Source organism: Liolophura sinensis, chromosome 6 (assembly GCF_032854445.1).
Source record: "Liolophura sinensis isolate JHLJ2023 chromosome 6, CUHK_Ljap_v2, whole genome shotgun sequence".
Classification (NCBI taxonomy): domain Eukaryota; kingdom Metazoa; phylum Mollusca; class Polyplacophora; order Chitonida; family Chitonidae; genus Liolophura; species Liolophura sinensis.
Window position 1 is genome coordinate 77,589,069 of NC_088300.1, and position 21,552 is coordinate 77,610,620.

The 21,552-nt window shown below is 40.6% G+C and overlaps 1 protein-coding gene across 2 annotated transcripts in view; it reads left to right on the plus strand.

Moving 5' to 3' along the window:
• Positions 1 to 21,476, plus strand: part of LOC135466775 (trithorax group protein osa-like) — an 80,798-nt gene extending 59,322 nt beyond the window's left edge. Inside the window, exons 7-11 of one of the 2 annotated variants that reach the window (XM_064744445.1) lie at positions 11,767 to 11,954; positions 12,926 to 13,175; positions 14,464 to 14,520; positions 15,068 to 15,342; positions 15,645 to 21,476. In XM_064744445.1, coding sequence (XP_064600515.1) covers positions 11,767 to 11,954; positions 12,926 to 13,175; positions 14,464 to 14,520; positions 15,068 to 15,342; positions 15,645 to 19,133 — 4,259 coding nt within the window. In that variant the 3' untranslated portion in view covers positions 19,134 to 21,476. The remainder of the gene's footprint in view (positions 1 to 11,766; positions 11,955 to 12,925; positions 13,176 to 14,463; positions 14,521 to 15,067; positions 15,343 to 15,644) is intronic. The other variant, XM_064744446.1, reaches the window with a different exon arrangement.
• The last annotated feature ends 76 nt before the right edge of the window (positions 21,477 to 21,552 follow it).

Genomic DNA, 21,552 nt, shown 5'->3' on the forward strand with positions numbered 1-21,552 from the left:
GGGTTCAGTAAACTTTCCTTGCTTAAATAGGAAAAGAAACAAGTAAGTGACCTTTAAGTTGGCAAAAATCTAACTATGCAGCAATTTATACTAAATATGTTGTGTAGACAATGGGATTATAGAGTTATATATCTAATGTCAAGCAGAGAACATTTCATTTTGTTGTTGTATTTCATCCCAGTAATACACCTATCAGTTTTCAGTGGCAGTGGTGCTTTGATTATTGAAGACCTTGATGAACAGTCTTGAGATTCCATCAGGGAAATGTTACCCCAAGAGACCCATTAAGTATATTTGAAATCATCTGTGTTCAAGTGATTGTGGATTAAGGGACATCTCAACATTAACCGGAAGGAACCACAAAGGATGTCCTAGCTGTATTCCTTTAGGCTCTCTACTGAAGCCTGTCCAAACTCAGGAAAAAATCCCTCCTGTCCATATTCTTGGTTCACTGCTCGGCTTATAACTTGTGGACTAAGCCCAGCAATATATCTGAGTGCTTGTTTCAGGCTCCTCTTGGCCTGTCCACTGTGAGGAGATCACAGGGCAGAAAAAAGCTTCCTGGAACAGAAAGAAAACTAACTTTTCCCCATCCCTCCACCTCATTCTGTTTCTCCGTCCATTATGTTTTAATGCCTCTGTAGGTCTTCTGTCTCATTTTCAATTTTCTTTATTATGTTTAGTTCATTCGCTCTGTATTAATGTAATAACATGATACCAAGGTCATGTAAACAGAAATTAGTGAAATCCATTTTTGGGGGCCTTGCGTTGAAAATAGTTTTTGAAGTATTGATTCTCACTTTTTTTATTCTATGTTGCCAGTGAAGACTTAAAATAAGATGACTTGTATTAAAAGTATGAGATAATTATGAACTCCAGACACAATAAGTCTACATAAATGTGCCACAGATTGGCAGCCCATGTGGGCTGCTACTCCAGTGTGGGTGTATATGTAAACATATCTGGGGGTTGGCAACAGTTGGCCTTCTGCTGGTGGACTACTGATCAGGATTATAGGTGTACTGTGAGTAAACCAGATTGTCTGCAGGTTGAGCATTGATTATTTTACCTTTGTACTCAGACTGTCACTGGTGTAGAACCTGACAAGCACACCAGCTAAATACTTATCAGCCCACAAAGACATATTAGAAATCATTGGGAGAGGATAATTAATGTTGACCCTCAGGGGTCAGATTTCTTCCCTCTGAAACATTCACTCCCCTCCCAGATTCACACATGCATATACCTGTGTTTAGGGTGGGGTTGGCAGGGGTTATCCTAACTGTTACTGGGCTGAGATACATGTGTATCCCACAGTAAGCTTTGAACAGCAGAGCTTGGCTCCAGTCCCGTATGGTTATGTGCTGCACAAAGCCAAGTATTGATTGTATATAATGAAGAAATAGGTTTTATTTCTGGTCCTGTGTATTTGGTCCGTCAGGCGGGCAAGATGAAAATTTGATTTAATGCGTGTTTGGTTTTTCCTGTGCTTGGCCTTCTCATGTAGCCTGGCTAATGACTTGACTGGCAGCCACCGAACAGCTCTTTGATAAACACCTTCCGAGGAATAGTGACTCCAAACCCACAGATAGCTGACAAGAATCAGCTTTCCCTTCCCAGAATTACCTAAAAGACATCTCTAGCTGAATGCTGATGCAATCATTACTGGATTGTTTCATAGAAATTTTTTCTTGAATTACAGTTTTTATGTGTAAATGATGAGCTACTCATTGATCTGTGAAACAGGTTGTTGGGTTTGTTAAACGTGCATCAGTGTCATTCTCAGAATAGGTATAGAAAGATAGGTGACATAGACTAGGGCTAACAAGCTGTTAACAATTCCAGGTTTGTAGAATTTTTTTGTTGGTTAGTGTAATTTATTACCAGTTCCAAATATCCCACACATAATTACCAAGCTGATGTAAACATATCGGTTCTCAGAATGGACCATTAATTATAATATGTCTGAGGGAGGTATTAAGAATCACCACTTGATGGAGTAAGTTCAGGTAGTGTGGTAACATCACATGGAGTATAGTTTTGAGTGTTTTATTCATAAAGTAGTTCAAGGGATTGCGTAAAACATAGACCTGGTTTTAGTCATTGTCTTTCTGTTTAACTTATTGTCATTAATTTCCTGAGCTAAATGTGGTTCTGTTCTCCACTAAACATGAACTGATGTAATTATGACAGGTTTGTTTGACTAGGATGTGAACTAATATAATCAGCAAGAGGATAAGACTAAATGAAACCTACAAAAGAAAAGGGAACCTTATCTTGACAGTAATTTGCTTGGGTTTGTGCCATTGTAATTCCTAATCTCAGATTCTTCAAGTACGTGATGCAATCTTGGCATTCACAAAGCTGGAAAAAATGTTAACCTGCTTTTTTTCTTTGGGAACCGGGTTGCCTGAAAGAGTAAATAGGTGTTACATGTCAGAGCTCAGCTGAACAATTACATGATAGATGTGTATTGGTGATTGTAAGATAATTAAGGGAACAGGAATACCTCTAATATAAGCATCCCCAACCCCTCGCGCTAAAGGTAAATATAAGTCTGAAGTTTTTAATAGTGTTCATGTAGATTTATGTCATTGAGAAAAGTTGTCTTTTATTTCGAATTCATATGTCTGACTTTTAAAACGTATTATTGGTGAGCAATGTCCTTTTTAACAGACATGCAGTTACACTCTTGATTTCCCAGAACTTTAGGTGGCTTCTCTTTTTGCTGTGATTTATGCAACTGATTGTTTGCACAAAGAGTTCTGTGATTGCTTCTGTTCATGAAATTGCTTGGTGGTATACAATATGTTTCATATGTTTTGTCAGTTCAATTTTGAGGGCTATTGGCGAGCTCTTCTGGCTTCTGTACACGTGCCTTGTTATCTGCAGTGCTATGCCTGTGGATTAGGGTCATACTGTCTGGCCATTACACAGCCTCAAATGATGACATCTACCCAGATTTACTACACCAATACTGCTACAAAACGCTTTTATCTTAATAAATTAGGCTGTTCGTATTCATTTCCTTGTTCTTATATAATACATTTTCTTCATGGTTAACATTCAGCATGGTGACACTGCCAGTGTATAACCCGATCATGAATGTACACATACTTTGCCATGGTATTGTATTTAACTAGATCAAGGTTAAATGACCAGATTTTGTAGAAGCATATGAAGAGATAATAATCCTGATATCTTTACTGTAGTCCTTGTCCTGTAGTTTGTATTTTATTTTCACACACACACACATACAGGGTTAGAAAGTTTCTTGGTTGAGAAGCTGGCGTTGTACCACATTAGTTCTGGCCTGGGGTCATGTTGCATGTTTGAGGGACATTGGAGATCAGGAGGTAATGACTGTGCCCGGATAGTATTGGAGATGCTGATTTAAGGTGTGTATGTGGCATAAATCTAACAATTCTCCACCAGTGTGACTCACAAGTCTCTCAGTGCTAGTGTCCACTGAGGCACTTTCTCCTAGCATTATTCTCACATTTCCATGAGAAAAAAAAATGTCCTGGATTTTCAGTTGCCATTTCCCTATTTATATGACATATGTCTTTCATTTGACATCAGTGGGGAATGATCAGATGAGTCCTTATTGTAATTCTGTTCAAAATTGTCAGGTTGTTTGATCCCTTTGTGATATTTCATTTTAAGTTTCGCTTTCATTTTAAGTTTCACTTACATCTGATTTACTGTAGCACAAGCACCTTGGAGTAGGGTTAAATGGGGGTGCAATATTAAAATCTATAAATTACATAAATGTTAATTTCTTTATGGGTCTAGGCTTTGTTTCAAGTTGAGGATCTGTTTCATCATGCTTTTTTTAAGGCAGAAATTTTATGGGAGTTGAGGCCTCTGTGGACAAAGCTGTTTTGGTGATAACTCCTGGCCAGCATTAACAATGGTTTAGAAGGCTGTAAAACTAGCACCCAATTGTCTGCAGATGAGCTTTGGCATGGATACAGCCTGGGCTGGCTGGAATAGGTCTCAGTTTATCTAATCTCTCCTCTCAGATGTATAGCTGTTGCTGTGCACCAATATCACCTTACAAATTACAACATAATGATGCCATTCCTTAAGTTTGTTTGTTTGTGCTGTTGTGAAATGACTGGATAACAGTGTTCTTCACATTTAAAGAGTCACAAGGGTTAGTCTTCTGGTAACAAAACAAATGATTTAAATCTCAACTTTGCTATTCATATTCTTCCCAGATTTTTGCAGTAATACTTTTTGTTGGCCTTTTGCTGCTAGCAATTTTGAGTTCCTTTTGTTCCTGCGTTGCTGTGTGTGATACCCCATTATACATTTTATCTAAATGGCAGCAGGCAGATTTAATTTTAAAAAATGCAGTATGTATTTTCTTGCTATTTTGCAGATATGTTTATAGTCCTCTTTTTTTTTCTTTTGATTAAGCTAATCTGGGTGTCAGCTCTGCCATGTTTGACTTTTCATCAAGTTTCTCTTAGTTTTACATGTATAGTTCTACCACTTTTTGTTTTCAAGGGAAGCATTTTGGATTTTGATTGTATTGGGTTTAGCTGTACCACTTTTGATTTGGCTTTAGCTTGGGTTGCGATGGAACGAATTTTGATCTTTGTTGAACTACTTTTGGTAAAACTCATCTTGGTTTTAGCCGTAGCAGTTTTGGTTTTGAAGCCGGTTGACTGTTGTAAATCTGTTGGTTTTGACTTTAAAATCAGTTCATTCAGAGACTGCCTCATTCATCTTTAGCATTGAGAGTGGTAGAGGTTAAGGTGGCATTAAATGTGTGGCTGAGAGGCGCCCTGTGTCACCTTGTGAGTACACCACAACAGTCAGAGGCCAAGGTTTATCTCCTTGTTTCTGTTCATTATCCCCATCCCCACTGGTTGTGAGGCCAGTGTAAGAGTTTTCCCAGCACGTGACCAGTGGCCATGGAGAGCCTTCCTTAGCCTGACTGACCTCTCAATCAATTAATTAGAGACCTTATTAGTTGACTGCTGGTAGTGTCTGGCCATGGCCTGGGTCATTTGATGGACACTGCTGTGAGATTTGTAGTAACTTATGTCTCAGCAGCTAATCAAGCATGCTCATAAACAACCAGCTGTCAAACCTACCTTTCCTGTTCGGGTTAGATTTCAGATTTCTACTGCTTTGCCTTGACACATCAGTTTGATTCTCCATGAGTTGTTTTTTGTCAGTTGCATGCTGTTCAAGGTTTTATTGCGATTTCTTCATGGGTCAGCGAGGATTGAAGATCTCTGATCATGTTAAAGTAGTGGTGACCGGTACAAGCCACTGCTGTTGAGTGTCTTGTTTGCGCCCCCCAGTCTTTGATCCCCCATCCTGACCTGTGTACTTTTCCTGCACTGATCGCCTCTCATGCCCCACTCCTTGCCATAGGATCCTCCTCAACCCTCAGATGCAGGCTACTACAAGTACACTTCGCCATTAATTCTGCCTTCACATCACCATGCCTAGCACTGTTTCAGCATGTTTGTCTAAATGCTGATGAAGCTGCTTGTCCACTGTGAAATAGGAGGGTTTTTTGGCTGTTTTGTGGTGATGGCATCCAGCTGCCTCTGACATTTTGTGGCCTGCATCTCTCATTGTACAGTTTTCCCTGTGCTTTCTTACTTTCCAGTGTTTGTGCTAATTTCAGATTCCCTATCCTGGTCATTCCCAGGTAAAAATACTGCCTGTGTGTAATAACCTACATGTATATTCCTTATTATGTCCATGCCACTGTACTCAGAAATGGCTGATTCAAGATATTAAATATTTCAGGTCTTTTCTGCCATGATATAATCGGTACCCTTATCAAATGATTCATACTTATTTTGCTTAGTAGTGTGTCAGTTTAGTAGATCAGACCTGCACTGTTGGAGGTTGTGAACCAGACTTGTTCTGTACACCCATTGCCACAGTGAATACACTGGTACTCAAGTCTCCAATGTCTAATGTTTCACCGCTGTTAAGTAACATGACGATTATTGTTGCCTAAATTGATATTTGATTAGTACTGCTTAGTGGTACTTGCCTAGACCCCAAGTACAGTCCACTCTGTAAAATTGTGGGTTACCTATGGTATGGACACAATGAAAAAATCAATGAAAATAGCGCAAGTGCTACAGACTTTGAGAGTCGTGTAATCCTGCCCAGCTAACATGATAGATGGAGACAGTATGACTACAAGCACCAATTGATAGGGATTTCAAAGGGTGGTCTTACCAGGGTTTTTTAGTTAATTAAGCATCCCTTTTCGGACTAGATACAAAATGTGTGGTAGAGCTGAGCAATCGGTCTACAGGCTTACACCATGAGCCTCTAATTTCTCTGCTGGCTGTGTACATGACTGACCATGGTGTGTGATAAATGGTAAGCTCCAGTGCCAGTCCCATCTACCGCCAGTGCCAGTCCCATCTACCGCCAGTGCCATCATTTACCAGACAAATGCCCTACATTCATGTGCAGGTAATACATCAGGGAGGCTGCAGCAAACCCTGTGGGCATAACTCATCTGAATTGTCTATGCAGGTGCTGTTACCTTACACAAATTATTATGTGCTAATCTGTTACAGATGACACTTTTTTTATGATGATTCTTCCTATCAAGGCCTGAATATTTCTGCTTGCCTTAAATGTTTAACGTGGATCATCCAGTGTAGTCAGGAACTGATTTTGCAGGAGATGGAAGAAAGATACCATTTGTCAGCTGTATGCAGAGATAAATCTTCTTTCCAGCTTTGCTTCTGCACCTGCTATACAAAAAAAAAAAAGTGAAATATTAGTTTTAAAAAGAAGCCAAGCAATAATAGGGTATTTTATTTGTGTCGCAACACACATTACAGCTTCTTTGTGCTGTTCTCTTTCAGCCAAGTCTTTTACCAGGGTGTTAAATTTGCCTTAGCCACATTGTTAGGGCAGTGTAGACTTAGCTGACTATGAGATTAACACCTGTATATTATAGGCTCAGGTGAGCTGCGAGAACAGGATAGAAAAACGGCTGTGAACTAGATTATGAAGCTGGCTGAAGTTTCAAGCTGTGTCTTTGCTGACGTGCTCTGGGTTTTTCTGTCACTCAAAGGAAAAGAGAACCTGTCACAGGGATGTAGCAAAAAAGAAACGACATGAATGGGAAATCAATTTCCAGGCTAAACTCCTAAAAAGACAGCAAACAGGAAAAGCGCCTCATGGTGCATGGCTCCCTGCGGACAAGCGTAACCCTCACTATTGGCCAGCTTCATTTGTTGATAGTGTCCCGTGGACAGGGTAAAAAATCAATAATTCTCAGTGAGTTGGTTTGCGGTAGACAGTGACCAGGATAATGTCAGATGTGGCACATTGGGGAATGCCCCCTCTCACTCTCTGATACTCCACCGCCCCTTGTCAGCCTCCCAACATGTCACGGCCAACCTTTTACTTCTGAAGTTATTTCTTTACCATTTTTGTTCTGCCTTTCCATTTGTCTGACATCTTTTGAGGTCTGAGGTTGCTTTGTAGCCAGTGTTGTACTTTGTATTGTATTCAATATCCATTCTTTTCCACCACGATCCGGCTGTGCTTTTCTTCAATACCCGTTCTTTCGCAGCTTTCTTCTCATTTACCATACTTAGTGGTTCCTATCACACATTTGTCGAGGTGCGACTGGCATATGATTCACACTTCCAGTCAACAATTAAGACAGCGATAACTATCACCTTCTGGTATCCTGGTGCCCCATGTATCTACTGTATGACTGGTTATCATCTGTTATGAGTATCTGCATAGTGGCGTTGCTCTGTATTTACATTTGTGTGCAATATCTGTATATTGGTGGTTACCATCCATTAAGGATATCGTTACACTGGTCATGATCTGTATTCACATTTGAGTGGAGTTTCTGCTGATTGATAGTTACCATCCATTAAGGATATCGTTACACTGATTATGATCTGTATTTACATTTGTGATGCTGATTGATGGTTACCATCCATCATGGATATCGTCACACTGGTCATGATCTGTATTCACATTTGTGTGGAGTTTATGCTGATTGATGGTTACCATCCATTATGGATATCGTCACACTGGTCATGATCTGTATTCACATATGTGTGAGGTTTTTACTGATTGATAGTTACCATCCATTATGGATATCGTCACACTGGTCATGATCTGTAATCACATTTGTGTGGGGTGTCTACTGATTGATAGTTACCATCCATCATGGATATTGTCACACTGGTCATGATCTGTATTCACATTTGAGTGGGGTTTCTGCTGATTGATGGTTACGATCCATTATGGATATCGTCACACTGGTCATGATCTGTATTCACATTGATAGTTACCGTCCATTATGGATATCGTCACATTGCACATTGGTCATGATCTGTATCCACATTGTGTGGGGTGTCTAGTGATTGATAGTTACCATCCATCATGGATATCGTCACACTAGTCATGATCTGTATTCATATTTGATTGGGCTTTCTGCTGATTGATGGTTACCATCTGTTAAGGATATCATCACACTGGTCATGACCTGTATTCACATTTGTGTGAGGTTTTTACCGATTGATAGTTACGATCCATTATGGATATCGTCACACTGGTCATGATCTGTATTCACATTTGAGTGGGGTTTCTGGTGATTGATGGTTACCATCCATTATGGATATCGTCACATTGCACATTGGTCATGCTCTGTATCCACATTGTGTGGGGTGTCTCGTGATTGATAGTTACCATCCGTCACAAATTTCTTCACATTGCACATTGGTCATGCTCTGTATCCACATTTGTGTGGTTACCATCCATCATGGATATTGTCACACTGGTTATGATCTGCATTCACATTTGTGTGGAGTTTCTGCTGATTGATGGTTACCATCCATTATGGATATCGTCACACTGGTCATGATCTGTATTCACATTTGTGTGAGGTTTTTACCGATTGATAGTTACCATCCATTATGGATATTGTCACACTGGTCATGATCTGTATTCACATTTGTGTGGGGTTTTTACTGATTGATAGTTACCATCCATTATGGATATCGTCACACTGGTCATGATCTGTATTCACATTTGTGTGGGGTTTTTACTGATTGATAGTTACCATCCATTATGGATATCGTCACACTGGTCATGATCTGTATTCACATTTGTGTGAGGTTTTTACCGATTGATAGTTACCATCGATTATGGATATTGTCACACTGGTCATGATCTGTATTCACATTTGTGTGGGGTTTTTACTGATTGATAGTTACCATCCATTATGGATATCGTCACACTGGTCATGATCTGTATTCACATTTGTGTGAGGTTTTTACTGATTGATAGTTACCATCCATTATGGATATCGTCACACTGGTCATGATCTGTATTCACATTTGTGTGGGGTTTTTACTGATTGATAGTTACCATCTGTCATGGATATCGTCACACTGGTCATGATCTGTATTCACATTTGTATGGAGTTTATGCTGATTGATGGTCACCATCTAATATGAATTCTTCCTTACTGACCATGCTGGATGGTCACATTTATCAGTATTTATTGATGAAGAAAGTGTGCACTTTCTGGTCATGTTTAATATCTACATGTCGGCAGAGCATATGCATATTCACTATTTTCTGCTGTTAGTATTTACTTCACAATTTGTAATTGGAATGTGGGTTTGATGGATATTGCTGAGTATCCAATTGTATTTCGTACCCCTGGTGTGAAGCGATTTATGTAGGTTATCAGCTGCCGTTCCTAGTTAAAGTATATGATCTTAATCTTGGCCACAGTATTTCAGGTACATTTTTACAATGTTTTTAAGATAATCTTGATTGTAATACTGCTATATTTTTCCATTTCTTACAGGTTTTACAGTGTTTTGGTCCTTTATATTTTTGTATACCATGATCGTTTCACTTTTGAGTAAGTGAAGAACCCTTGATAATGTATTGTGGATATGGAAGTGGAAGTACATTATTTAATGTGACACGGAAGAATTGAATACATGTAGATCAGACAGTTTTGTCCACAGCAAATGTATTATTATTAAGCTACTGTTCAAATTTGTACAAGTTGTTTTAATCAGTGTCTAATCAGTTGTACCAAGTGTCTAATCAGTCATATAGCTCTAATCCATTATTCACTGTCTTCAGTCTCTTAGTCAATTTGTCTGCCAAGTCTTACATATATGAAGACAGATTCTGTTCTGCCATGTTTGGGATATTGGGGATTTATTGGTTGTATGAATTAGAAGCCATGCCACTTTTTCTTGGTGTATGATATCTAACTAAAATCAAAAGACATTATGTGGAAGAATCTTGCAGGCATTTTGGCATACTGATAGTCTCTCTTGTCTACTTATTAATGTAACCATGTTTATAAAAGGGTTGAGATTCAAGTGTAAATAAGAACTGTTTGCTGTGGTATTGTATAGTAGCTTACGAAGTTGGCTCGTAGATAGGGGTGAACTTTTGCTCAGGGATACACGTATGTGCATGTCACATGAGTGATTAAGTTGCCTCTCCTGGAGGTTGGTTGATCATGATGGGCGGTGATGGTCTTTTAGTGGTGTTGATGTCACCAGAGTGGGTGGCTTCTGTCTCTGTCGGCCCAGCCCACTTTCCCTCATTGACAACACTCAAGATTAGGCTTCAGGTCAGCAGATGTTGGTTATGACAGCTTTACACTCATCCGCAATATTATTGTCTGCTGTAGAAGTGTTTTCTGGAAGTTAGCTGGCTCGCAGTATTTATAAGTGATATCCGTGCAGCGGGTAATTATGAAGGATAGGCCTCTCTGGACGTCATCATGGGCTGACGGCTGACATTCGGTCTGCGTAATATCTTGGTATGTTAATAGCCAGATCTCTCTTTGCAAGGCGACTGACAGCACTGTTAAGGTTATTCACTTATTATTCAGAAAGGAAATGGCTTTCACCGTGAGCTGATATTGATTTTTTTTATACACGGTATTCCCTTTATAACATTCGTAGCCAAATAAATATGGTAGTCCATAAGTTACTGACTGTGTCTCAGGCTTACCTCTGTGTGGTAGTTATGTGAAGAACTTTGCGTCATTGCTGTTTTACCATTGAAGTTTTTGACTCTAAAGCGATTTGAAATTTAATTAGATAGGACGCGTAAACTGTGACTGTTGCTCCAAGGCAGTAGTGTTTTACTGCCAATAGAGGTCTATGGAGTGAAATAATGCAAGGCTGATTAAGACAGTGAAAATTCCTAATGACAGCCGCCTGACTGCCTGGCAAACATAAACAGGCTGCGATTCCCTCTCAATGAAATTGATCAATAAATTCCCGAGTTCCCTGATGACAGAGTAATTGTTGTCGGGGGATTAGACTGATGGAGAATCTCTGCTTGTGTTTGCTCACCACCGCTGCACAAACAGAACCCTATAACATTTCTGCTCTCTCTCCCATTGACGGAGACCCATGTGCGAAGACCTTCTCTCAATCGTTTCAATGGCTACAGCTCATCGTCCCTCTGTATATACGGAAATGACCAAAAGCTGCAGCACTGCAGTAATTTGGCAGAGAATTTTGGCTATTTCTAAGAATCTGGCAGACAGAGAGATGGTACTGGTGGCCATCCCGTCTGTCCGTGTCCAACTGTGTGCAGAGATTAGCACCAGTTACTCTCAGAACACAGCCATCAGTTCCTTCAGTGTTCAGTCTTTGCCAAGCTTTTAGACTGGCTGAATTTTCTGATCCAGCTCAAACTATCCATTGACATTACCATTCCCTTCTCAACCTTCCACCCTTTCAGATCAACGACTGTACAAAGAAAATACATCAAGAAAAGCAGGAAAGAAAGATTGGGAGACAGTGTGTGTTACATTAAAAGACTGGAGGTTTTTTCTCAAGCAGTTCCGCAAAACAACCAACCCCCAGGAGAAAGAGCTATTCCATTACTTGAGTGATGAGTTGTTTCCCTTAGTGAGAGCTCAATTAGAGGTAAGAAGCTTCTCACTGTTCTAATCTGGCTAATCCAGCTCAAGTTGCTGCTACTATTGCCATAGCCTAAGGGTTCATCAGCACAACACCTTCAGTATTGCCTCTACACTTATTGTCCTTCCCCAGACTCGACTTGGTTAAGCTCAGTTTATTCCCACTCAAGCTGTTTTCAGCAGTATAAAATAGGATTATGCTGTGCGGAGGTTTTACTGTCTTAGCTTGGTGATCTTTGCTTTGAAGAGCTTATTGACCCTAATGTAGTGAGTGCTATGTTTGGAAGTGCTAAATAAAGGCAATTTGTTCCTGTTTTTACAAGTCTTTTTTTTTTTTTTAGTTTTTATTTTTTTTGAAAGTTGGATATTTCGCCGCAGTCAAAATGTCAGTGGTGTCTTACCTCTGCTGAAGTATTTTGTTGTAGGATGTCGATTTCGTATTATTAACATTTTATAAGTTTTGTTTGATGTAGTAAATAACATAACATTGGCGAATATGTGCGCTCATATAGAATGTTGGTGCAGTCTTTTTGTCTTAATAAAAGTTTACAATTATCTTGCAGTTTTCTACTCCCCTTCTTTGATCAAATGAACCCTGTCTGTGTACCTTTATTAGTAGGTAGAAGACATGACTGAAGTTTGCTTTGAACTTTAAACGAATATATATGAATTAGTTTTTTGTTTCTCTGCCTCATTACCATAATGTGAGTACATCAAGATTGTCTTAATTAAATTATGAATGACTTCTACATGAACATAGATTCCTCATGGTGTTTTGAATAGATTATTGTTGATGACGGAAAATCTACATAAATAATTAACTTATTCATTCAGTGAGGCCTTCATGGGATGTCATTTGACTCAACTTTAAATTTTACTCTAGTTTTATTATAACTTGAGGGTTTAGTAGTGCGGATCGCATTTCATGAAGATATGAAGTAGAACAAGATGTTTTATGTTACTTCTGGTTTGTTTCAGAGTGCTAAGTCTGTCGAGAGCAGTCTTTGTCCAGCCAAGAAAGGGGAGGTAACGCTACCAGAGGAGTTGGAGTTCCCAGAGATGCTGAAGGAGACAGATGGAATGCCGAATGAAACCAGTGGAAACAGTGTGAAATGTGAGATAGGAAATGTGAAAGCGGAAATGAAAGAAGAGGCCGTGAAGAGCGTAGAGCCAGAAAGCGGTGGAATCCCCCCGCAGAACCCTAACCCAATGCCCAACGGTGAAGTGGGTGAGTACAACTATTGAGGGCAAAAATAAATAAATCAGAAGAGATCTGCAAGGTAAAAGTATCACAATCAGTAGACTTCAGCTTGCTACATAAACTGTTCATAACCTGGTTACTTGAAAAGTTGAAATATCATTTTATTCCTGATTATACTTTTAACAAGTGCTCCCTTATTTTTTTAATGTAGCATCATATGAAAATGCTTTGTTTATCGCAGTGGTGCTGTGTGTTTATCTAAAGCATATGTAGGCTAGAGTTATCGGGTCTGTGAAAAGTGTACCTGGCCAAGGGGAGATAATTCTTTAGCAGCTGATCCTGTAAGTCCGGTTTGCTGGACACAGGGCAGAATGGTGTGTTCTGGATTGATCTACTATAAGTAGCATTATTTGTCATCGCCTGAGTCTTTCATCATGTGGAATTGTGTGACAAGAACTCGCCATAGCTGACCATTAGGTCTGATAATAAAATGTGAGGCTTCTGCCTGCTCACTGGCTAACCTTGTCAGCAGCCCTAATAAGGCTTCACTCCCCATCCTGCTTCTGCCTGGCTTCTTACCCTACAGGTAATAACCAGAGATGACAGCTTACAGATCGCTCTGGGGGATTCATTGACACCCAGGCTGATGGGCAGGTCATATGTACCTCAGCTATGGATGGCAGATCAGCACCGTGACTGTACTCTCCAATCCATCTCAGTGATGTTCAAAATAATGAATTCCATGTTTTTGACATTATGTTATCAATGGTTTATCAGTGTGTTGCTTACTAAACAACACAGGAGATCTGTGAAATTTACACGTTGGAAAATGATGCATTAATCATGTTGTTCACTATTCACCAGTGAGCTTCAGAGTTCAAAGAAATTAGCAGAGACTGTTCTCTGTTACAGAGAGAAATCCCACCTGCATATACCTGGGTCACAGTGTGCTTTAATCTTGTATCCTTCATTAAGTAACGAAGACAGCCGTTGTATAAGTGTTATCATCTTGAGATAGCAGTTGACACCCAATTTGTTAAGCCTGTAGAGCCTGTAGGGAATGGCACAAAGGTTTTACCGTGGTGTTATCCCATAGTACCCTAATTCCTCAACCTTTTCACATAAGAGAACAACTTTCAGAGCAATTTATGTACATTTTTCATTTGATTTTTAAGACAAACTTGGTTGGATTGACCAATTTTAGGACTTTACAAAAAGTATAATTTTATCAGTCTGCACAAACATGTTGTTGAAGAATTACAGTAGTTACTCTTAACAAATGTTTGGTAACGTTTTTTGTTTACCTTTCGTCTAGATGTGAAATTAAAGTTGGAGAATGGGACTGATAAGACTCTCCAGGAGAATAAAAAAGGTATTTTGCTGTCATAGTTTGCGTTATTATTTGAAATGTGAGAGGATAATAATACATGCCCAGCCACCACCTCCAACCACACCCAATCGCTGTCAAAGAAATAAACGTTCTTTTTGGTCCTTTGTTTTCATTACTGCATGAAAAGAAAACTTTTACCACGACTGTGTTAACAATGGCTGTTATACATCTTAAGTATATGTTATTGTTAAATATTGAGAATAACAAAGTTACGAAGTTATGCATGTGTTCAGAAGTCCTAGGCAAGGCTTGAAGAGACCATCTTGTGTCAAATGTTGCATGTCTATATGTTATCGGATCTTTGGTGGAATTAGGTATATAAAGTTAAATTAAAGTTCGAGTATATGAATGAATCTGAGTGTGGTTGTCTATCCCTTCTATCATGTAGTGCTACAATTCTTTCTCATGTAGAATTGTGCCTGTCTTTTTTTTTTGGAATGCATAGTACAGTCGTGATAACAGTAGTAATATTGGATCCAGGAAATTGTCAGAAATCATTCAGTCCTTATACATTTGACTATGTTAACAGGTGGTGAAGACAAACCATTGGTTCCACCCCTTGACGAGGCTCCTCCCACAGTTACATTACCCAATCATCAGCCACCTGCCCCACCAGTATCTCAGCAGGGTGTCCATTCACAGCCTCCCATGTCCATGGATGCACCGTTTATGCAACAGCAGAATCAGATATTCGTATTTTCCACAGGTTTAGCCAATCAGGCTGCAGAATGTGTTATGCAAGGACAATACAAATCTATATTGGCGTTTCATATGGACCAACCAGGTACCAAGAAGATATTACAGGTGTGTTGTAGGTTTTCTTATGATATGATCTGTTCTAATATCGAAAAGCAACTGCAGTCCAAAGTTTGCTTGTTAAATATGAAAGTGTGTTTTTGTATGTAAAACTAGAACTCTTGCATTCACAGTATTACATTGGTAAAAACAAATTTTTGGCTTACTGCAAGCTGTGATAATGTCCATGGTGAGATAATCTTTGTAAACATCAATCAAACAACCAACTATTCAGTAAAGATAAGCATTCTTTATATGCTACTTGTTATATTGTCCATCATGTCTATTTCTGTCTTTACCATTTCTCCTAGAAGCACCCCCTGAAGAACTCCCACTTGAACAAGTCAGCAGGAATGCCTCTCTACAGCATGGCTAACATGAGGCCGCCTCATGTGAACATGATGAAGAACGAGCCACGACCGCGCATGCCAGGAGCAAACAACCCTACATCTAGTGCTGCCCAGGTCGCCCAGTGGGTGCAGCAACAGAATGCCAACCTTCAGGAACAAGGAATGAATTTCCCACCTGTGAACCCTGGGTTTTCTCCTACTCACCCCAACATGCCCTCAAATATGCAGGGACCTGGTGGACCAATAGGTCCCAATTTCCCAATGATGCCAGGCAATCCTGGCTTTGATATGTTTATGGATGGGGGACATAGTGCTGCTCAGGCGAACTTGCTTCAAAGCAAAGTTCCCAATGAAAATTTGACTCCAGAACAATTGCATAGGAGAGAGGAACAGTTAGCAAATCTACGCAAAATACAACAAATGTTGTTCCCTGAACAAAGACAACAGCAGATGTTTGGTCCAGGGGGCCCAGGTGTTCCTGGTGGCCCTGGCATGATGCAGGGGAACATGCCTGGGGGAATGTTTCAACACAACATGATGGCGTCTCAGCCCAATATGGGATCTCAACAGGGAATGATGATGTCTCCTGGGCCCATAAGCCCTCCTAACAATATGATGACATCACAACAACAGTTCATGATGTCACAAAATATGTCACAGTTTGGTCCTGGACCAGGCCCAGGCCCACAACCTCAGAATATGCAAAACATGACTCCTGCACAAAGGGAGTGGGTGCGGTTGCAACAGGAATTCATGATGGACAAAGGTCGTAGGATGCGACATCAGATGGCTCAGCAAATGATGCAGCAACACCCTTCTCAAGGGCCTCCCCCATCCTACCACAGTTCTATTGCTCATAAGAGACATGGGTCAATAGGCATGAACAACCCTACCTCACCAAACACAAATGGACCGTTATCATCTCCCCAAATGTCTGCTCAAAGTTCTGATCCGCAGGACCCGTTAGGGATGTTTGTAGGCCCCGCTCAGCGGAGGCCATCCATGGATGCCTTAGATCCTACAGGAGCTATGAACCCAGGCATGTCATCTCCTATGGGGCCTTTTGAACCAGGCATGATGCCTGGACCAGGAGGTGTCAACATGCCGCCTATGCCCATGGGACAGTTCCATAATGGGATGCCAGCTAGTAGAAAAATGCTTGGACATTTGCACCGTGCGGGTAATCCTGAACAATTTCAGCCCGAGGTTATGATGGGGGGGCCTGGTCCTGGTCCAGGCTCAAGCAACGTGAATAACTCTTCAGGGCCTAAACCTCCCCCAAGCTATGCCCAAGCTCAGAAACGGAAGAGGGAAGACATGGAGGAACTTTACAAAAATCTGCAACCAACACCTTCACCACAGCAAATGAATTACCTCAATCAGTTTGAAGGGCAAGAGTTAACCATCACAAAACAACTCAATTCAGCATATCATGAACAAAGCTCAACCTCAGACTCTCAGAATAATCATTTTCCTCATAATCAGTCTGTGAACTCGCCGTTACATGCTCATGGACCAGGTTCTAACAAGTCACCCGTGGCTGCCTCTCATCAGGTGTCCAACCCTGGAGCCTTGGGAAGTCCCTCAATATCGAGGCCTGGCCCATCCCCACTTTCAGGAGCCAGCATGAGACTGTCTCATTATGACCCTCCCCCAGTGGGCAGTCCAAACACACCAACATCAAAAACTGCTATGTCAAATATAACCTCAGCCAGCCTGGCTAATCTGGCCAAAGGTGTTGAACATTTGTCAAATCAAATGCAGCAGAATATGATGCAGGGTGGACCTTTCCACAGCATTCAGATTCAGGGTCAAATGAGTAATCCAGGGCAAGGGAATGGCCATCCTCCTTCATCAACAAGCCCCACCAGCAGCAGTATGCCTCCAAACTCAGGCCAACCCAGTGTCAACAATACATATGTCAATGCCACAATGTCAATACAACAGTTGAACATTCAAAGTGTCAATGCTCCTAGTAACTATAACCCATCTATGCAAGTTCAGCAAATGAACAATGATCCATCAGCACCACCTCATGTAGGTATGCCCATTGGAGCGAGTGGTGTGCCTCCCTCGTCGGGCAGTGCGGGTGGTCCGGGTATGTCGTCAGTTGTTAGCATGTCCCAATCTCAAAGCTCGGTGCAAAGTTTGTCTCATGCTAATGCGACCAAACCACAGTTCCCCAGTCCACCAGTTTCACAAATACCAACAGGCCCATCAGGGCCTATGGTGCCGGTATCTGGTGCCAAGATGAACAGTTCTCCGAGTTTTGCTCCGGCTAGTGGAGTTGGAAATGCAAACATTCAAATTCAGCCAAAGGCTCCAAATACAATTCAGTATCTTCCAGCAAATCCCCCTGCCACTCAAGCCAGCATGAACAATAATGGTATGGGTCAGCCTGGAATGGGTAACCCATTGTCTCAAGGTGCCATGTCAAATCCTATGAGCCAATCTGGCATGAACAACCCACTGGGACAACCGGGCCCAGGGATGGTAAATCCAATGCCCCAGGGTGCAATGGGAAATCCAGTGGGCCACCCCATGGGGCAGACGGGCATGAGTAACTCAATGGTACCTAATAATATGAATCCATCAATGACTAGCATGAAACGCCCAGAAATGGAATTTATGAACAGATTTCCCTCACCCATGACAAATCTTGAGGGTAAAATCCCAACATCCAAAATGAACTATCTTCCTAATAGCTCACAAAACCCAGGAATGCCAAACCCTAGGATGGGTGGAGCTTATAGCAATCAAGCCATGCAAGCAATGCAACAACAGATGATGATGAGGGGAAATGGTCCCCAAAGTCACCATGGTATGCCAAATCAAAATGGAATGAGTTCTATGGGACCGATGAACAGTATGGCTGGAGGAATGCCTCCAATGGGTAGCCCAATGGGAGGTATGGGTAGCCCTAATGCCATGAGCAGTATGCCCACAAGTAATATGAATATAAGCGGCAGCATGCCTCAGATGAGCAATGGAATGAATCCTATGATGGCAGCAGCTGGAGGAGGGCCTAGCATGAACAACATAAGCCATATGAACAGTGGCATGGGTAACATGAACAATATGGGGCCAATGGGCTCAGTACCCTATGGCAATAATCCGTCTTTCTCCCCGGGTGGACAGCCTCAGATGATGACCAGCATGATGCAAAGCCAACAGATGCAATTTCAAGCTCAGAGTATGTCTTCAATGCCCATGCAGGGTCCCATGATGTCGCGTCAAGCCAACCCCTCAGCCATGCGCATGTCCAGTCCGCCACAGGGCATGATGCAGCCGGGAGGCAGGAGCATGGGCTATAATGCCCAATTTCAACAATTTCAACAGCAAATTTATTCACAAGGACGACCCCGCCAAATGTCGCCTATTCCCAGTATGATGGGAAACCCCGTACAACCTTACATGGACATGATGCCCAATATGCCTGGCCCCACGTGACACAAACATGACCTGAAAGATGTTATGTGATTTGTGTGTGGGTTCAGGAAGCTGTTGTTACAAGGATTAACATTTGTTTCTTCTGTTGTTTACCATGTGAAGAACGTTGTGTTCATTTGAATAATCAAGAGTTTTCTCAGACATTCTATTTCATTAAACGATTTCATTATTATTGTTTGATGATTATTAGAAAATGACGCAATTTTTTTTCTATTATTATTATTATAGTTAAGTGTTTGATATTATAAAGATGCGTTAAATTTGCTAATCAAATCATGACCAACACACTCCTCACAGTGTTTGTCTTAAGGAACTTACTCAAGATTCTCCCATTTACGTATACATATATGTAGTGGATGAAAGAAGCCCAAATTCATTGCCTATCATAGACAGAAGGAATGTTGGACAAAAAACTGCCTCAGCTGAAAGTCCAAGCCAGAGTAAGGTCCAGCGGATTCCCTTAAATCTATTTGATGTGATTGGGAGAAATAATGATGGCAGTACCTGTAATATCGATAGCTGAGAAGATTCTGTCGCACGCCTATGTAATGTAACTATTCAGTATCATCTGTTATAACCCTTGAATTTTAAGGCCTTGGAGAATTTAAAGATTTTATTGGTAGCAGGGTACTTGAGAGAGCTCTGTAATAAGTATACATGTAGGTAGCTCATACTGTGATGCGTAAGAGAAAACTTGTGCACCGAGTAACCGCTAACTCATTATTTTTGACAGTGGAGTTCAGTGCATCCCCTTATTTCCGTATGAGAACAGGAGTATCTTTGGTCAGGTATTACAGGGTTTCATCATATCTGGCTGCACCATTACACCACCGTTTTCGTCAGTTTGTCCAATAACAAAGGGTAGATTATGGATCTGCTGGTGGCACCACTCAACTACTTGCTTTCTACATGCATCTTCCATTTGGGGTAAAATTTGAAATAATTACCTCTGTCTTCCGGCTTCATCTCATTTTTATTTGACTTATTTGCAACAAAAGTTGTCAGAATACTTTGTCATGTCAAGGGTAATATTTAAAGGCAGTAAAAGCAGAGACATAAGGACAGATGACTTTTCTGGAAGGAGCTGTTAAAATAGCCAAGATCTTCAGTGCATAATCTGTATATTAAGATGTTTTGTCCATTCTTTATAGGATCATTTTACTGCAACGTCTGATCATACATTTCTAAACGAGCGCTACACGCTGACATCCAAGGCTGTTTTCAAGGTTTCACATGTGAATAGGCTGGAAATGACCTGTTCATTTGGTTACTGTTCCCTCCTGTTTTATAGTTAAGGTTATAGTTTCCCCATTGCCAAGGATCGTTTCGTTTGTTCTTCGTTGCCATGAAATCTTCTGTTTGTTCCGTCTTTTCAGTTATTGTTCCCTTTGTTCATATTTGCTAGTATTTTACCTGTTATCGATTGCGGCAACCTGTTCTCCTTCTGATTTCCGGTTTCCAGGCATTTTCGGTATAGGATATCGTTTAAGACCTGAAAAGGGCTCCCAATAACTGAACCCTCCAGCGATAATGTTGTTGTGAGGAAACCATATGGTTCTGCCACTAAACCTGCGAAAACAGGTACAACTCTGCTCGTTCTGTTCTAGTTTCAGTCTGTTCCTTCGTCAATCTTGTAACTTTTAAAATTTGATGTTTGAAGGATACGTTGTCAACACAGATAGCTCCCTTCTATGGTTATAGTGTAAATATGTATGTACGGGTTTACCTCGTATACGTGTAAATACCATGTCATATCAAACAGTTAACAGCGTGTAACCGCAGTTTGTGACGTTAATCCACACACTTCTGCCATCCAGCATATAAGCGAACTACGTGCTCCGAAAATGGAGAGAATGGATAGAATTGGGCAGTTAATTCAAGTTTAAATCATTCTATTTTTGATATATTTTATATATATACATACATATATTTATAACTGCTGGAAGCTACGTCAAAGAGACCTTTTAATAAAAGTACTGTAGTGGTCATAGGCGAATTTTTATATTCAAGTTGGACATGACGTACATAAGCCTCGTGGCCAAAGTGGTCTCTGCCTGTTTTTGTTTTTTTTGTTTTTTTTTTTTTATCAACCCTGGATTCTTGTATCAAATATTGACGCTTAATTTGAAAACGCAGATCAGTTGAATTGACATTTCATTGTGAACTCATTACATTTCTGCCATGTCAAAAATGTGATCAATGGTTTGGGCCGAGTTTCTGTTTGCAATAACTTGAAACAGATGACTGGGCTCACAGGAATATAGTGGGCACAGTAGCTTCCAGTTGTATTATCTAGTAGTTGACGACTGACCGGACGATGGTTTAGTAAACTGTTATATAATGTTCCCTATATACGGACTCCTGTTATCAATTGTCTTTCATCCGCATTTTTATGTTTAAATAAGTATTATATTTCCTG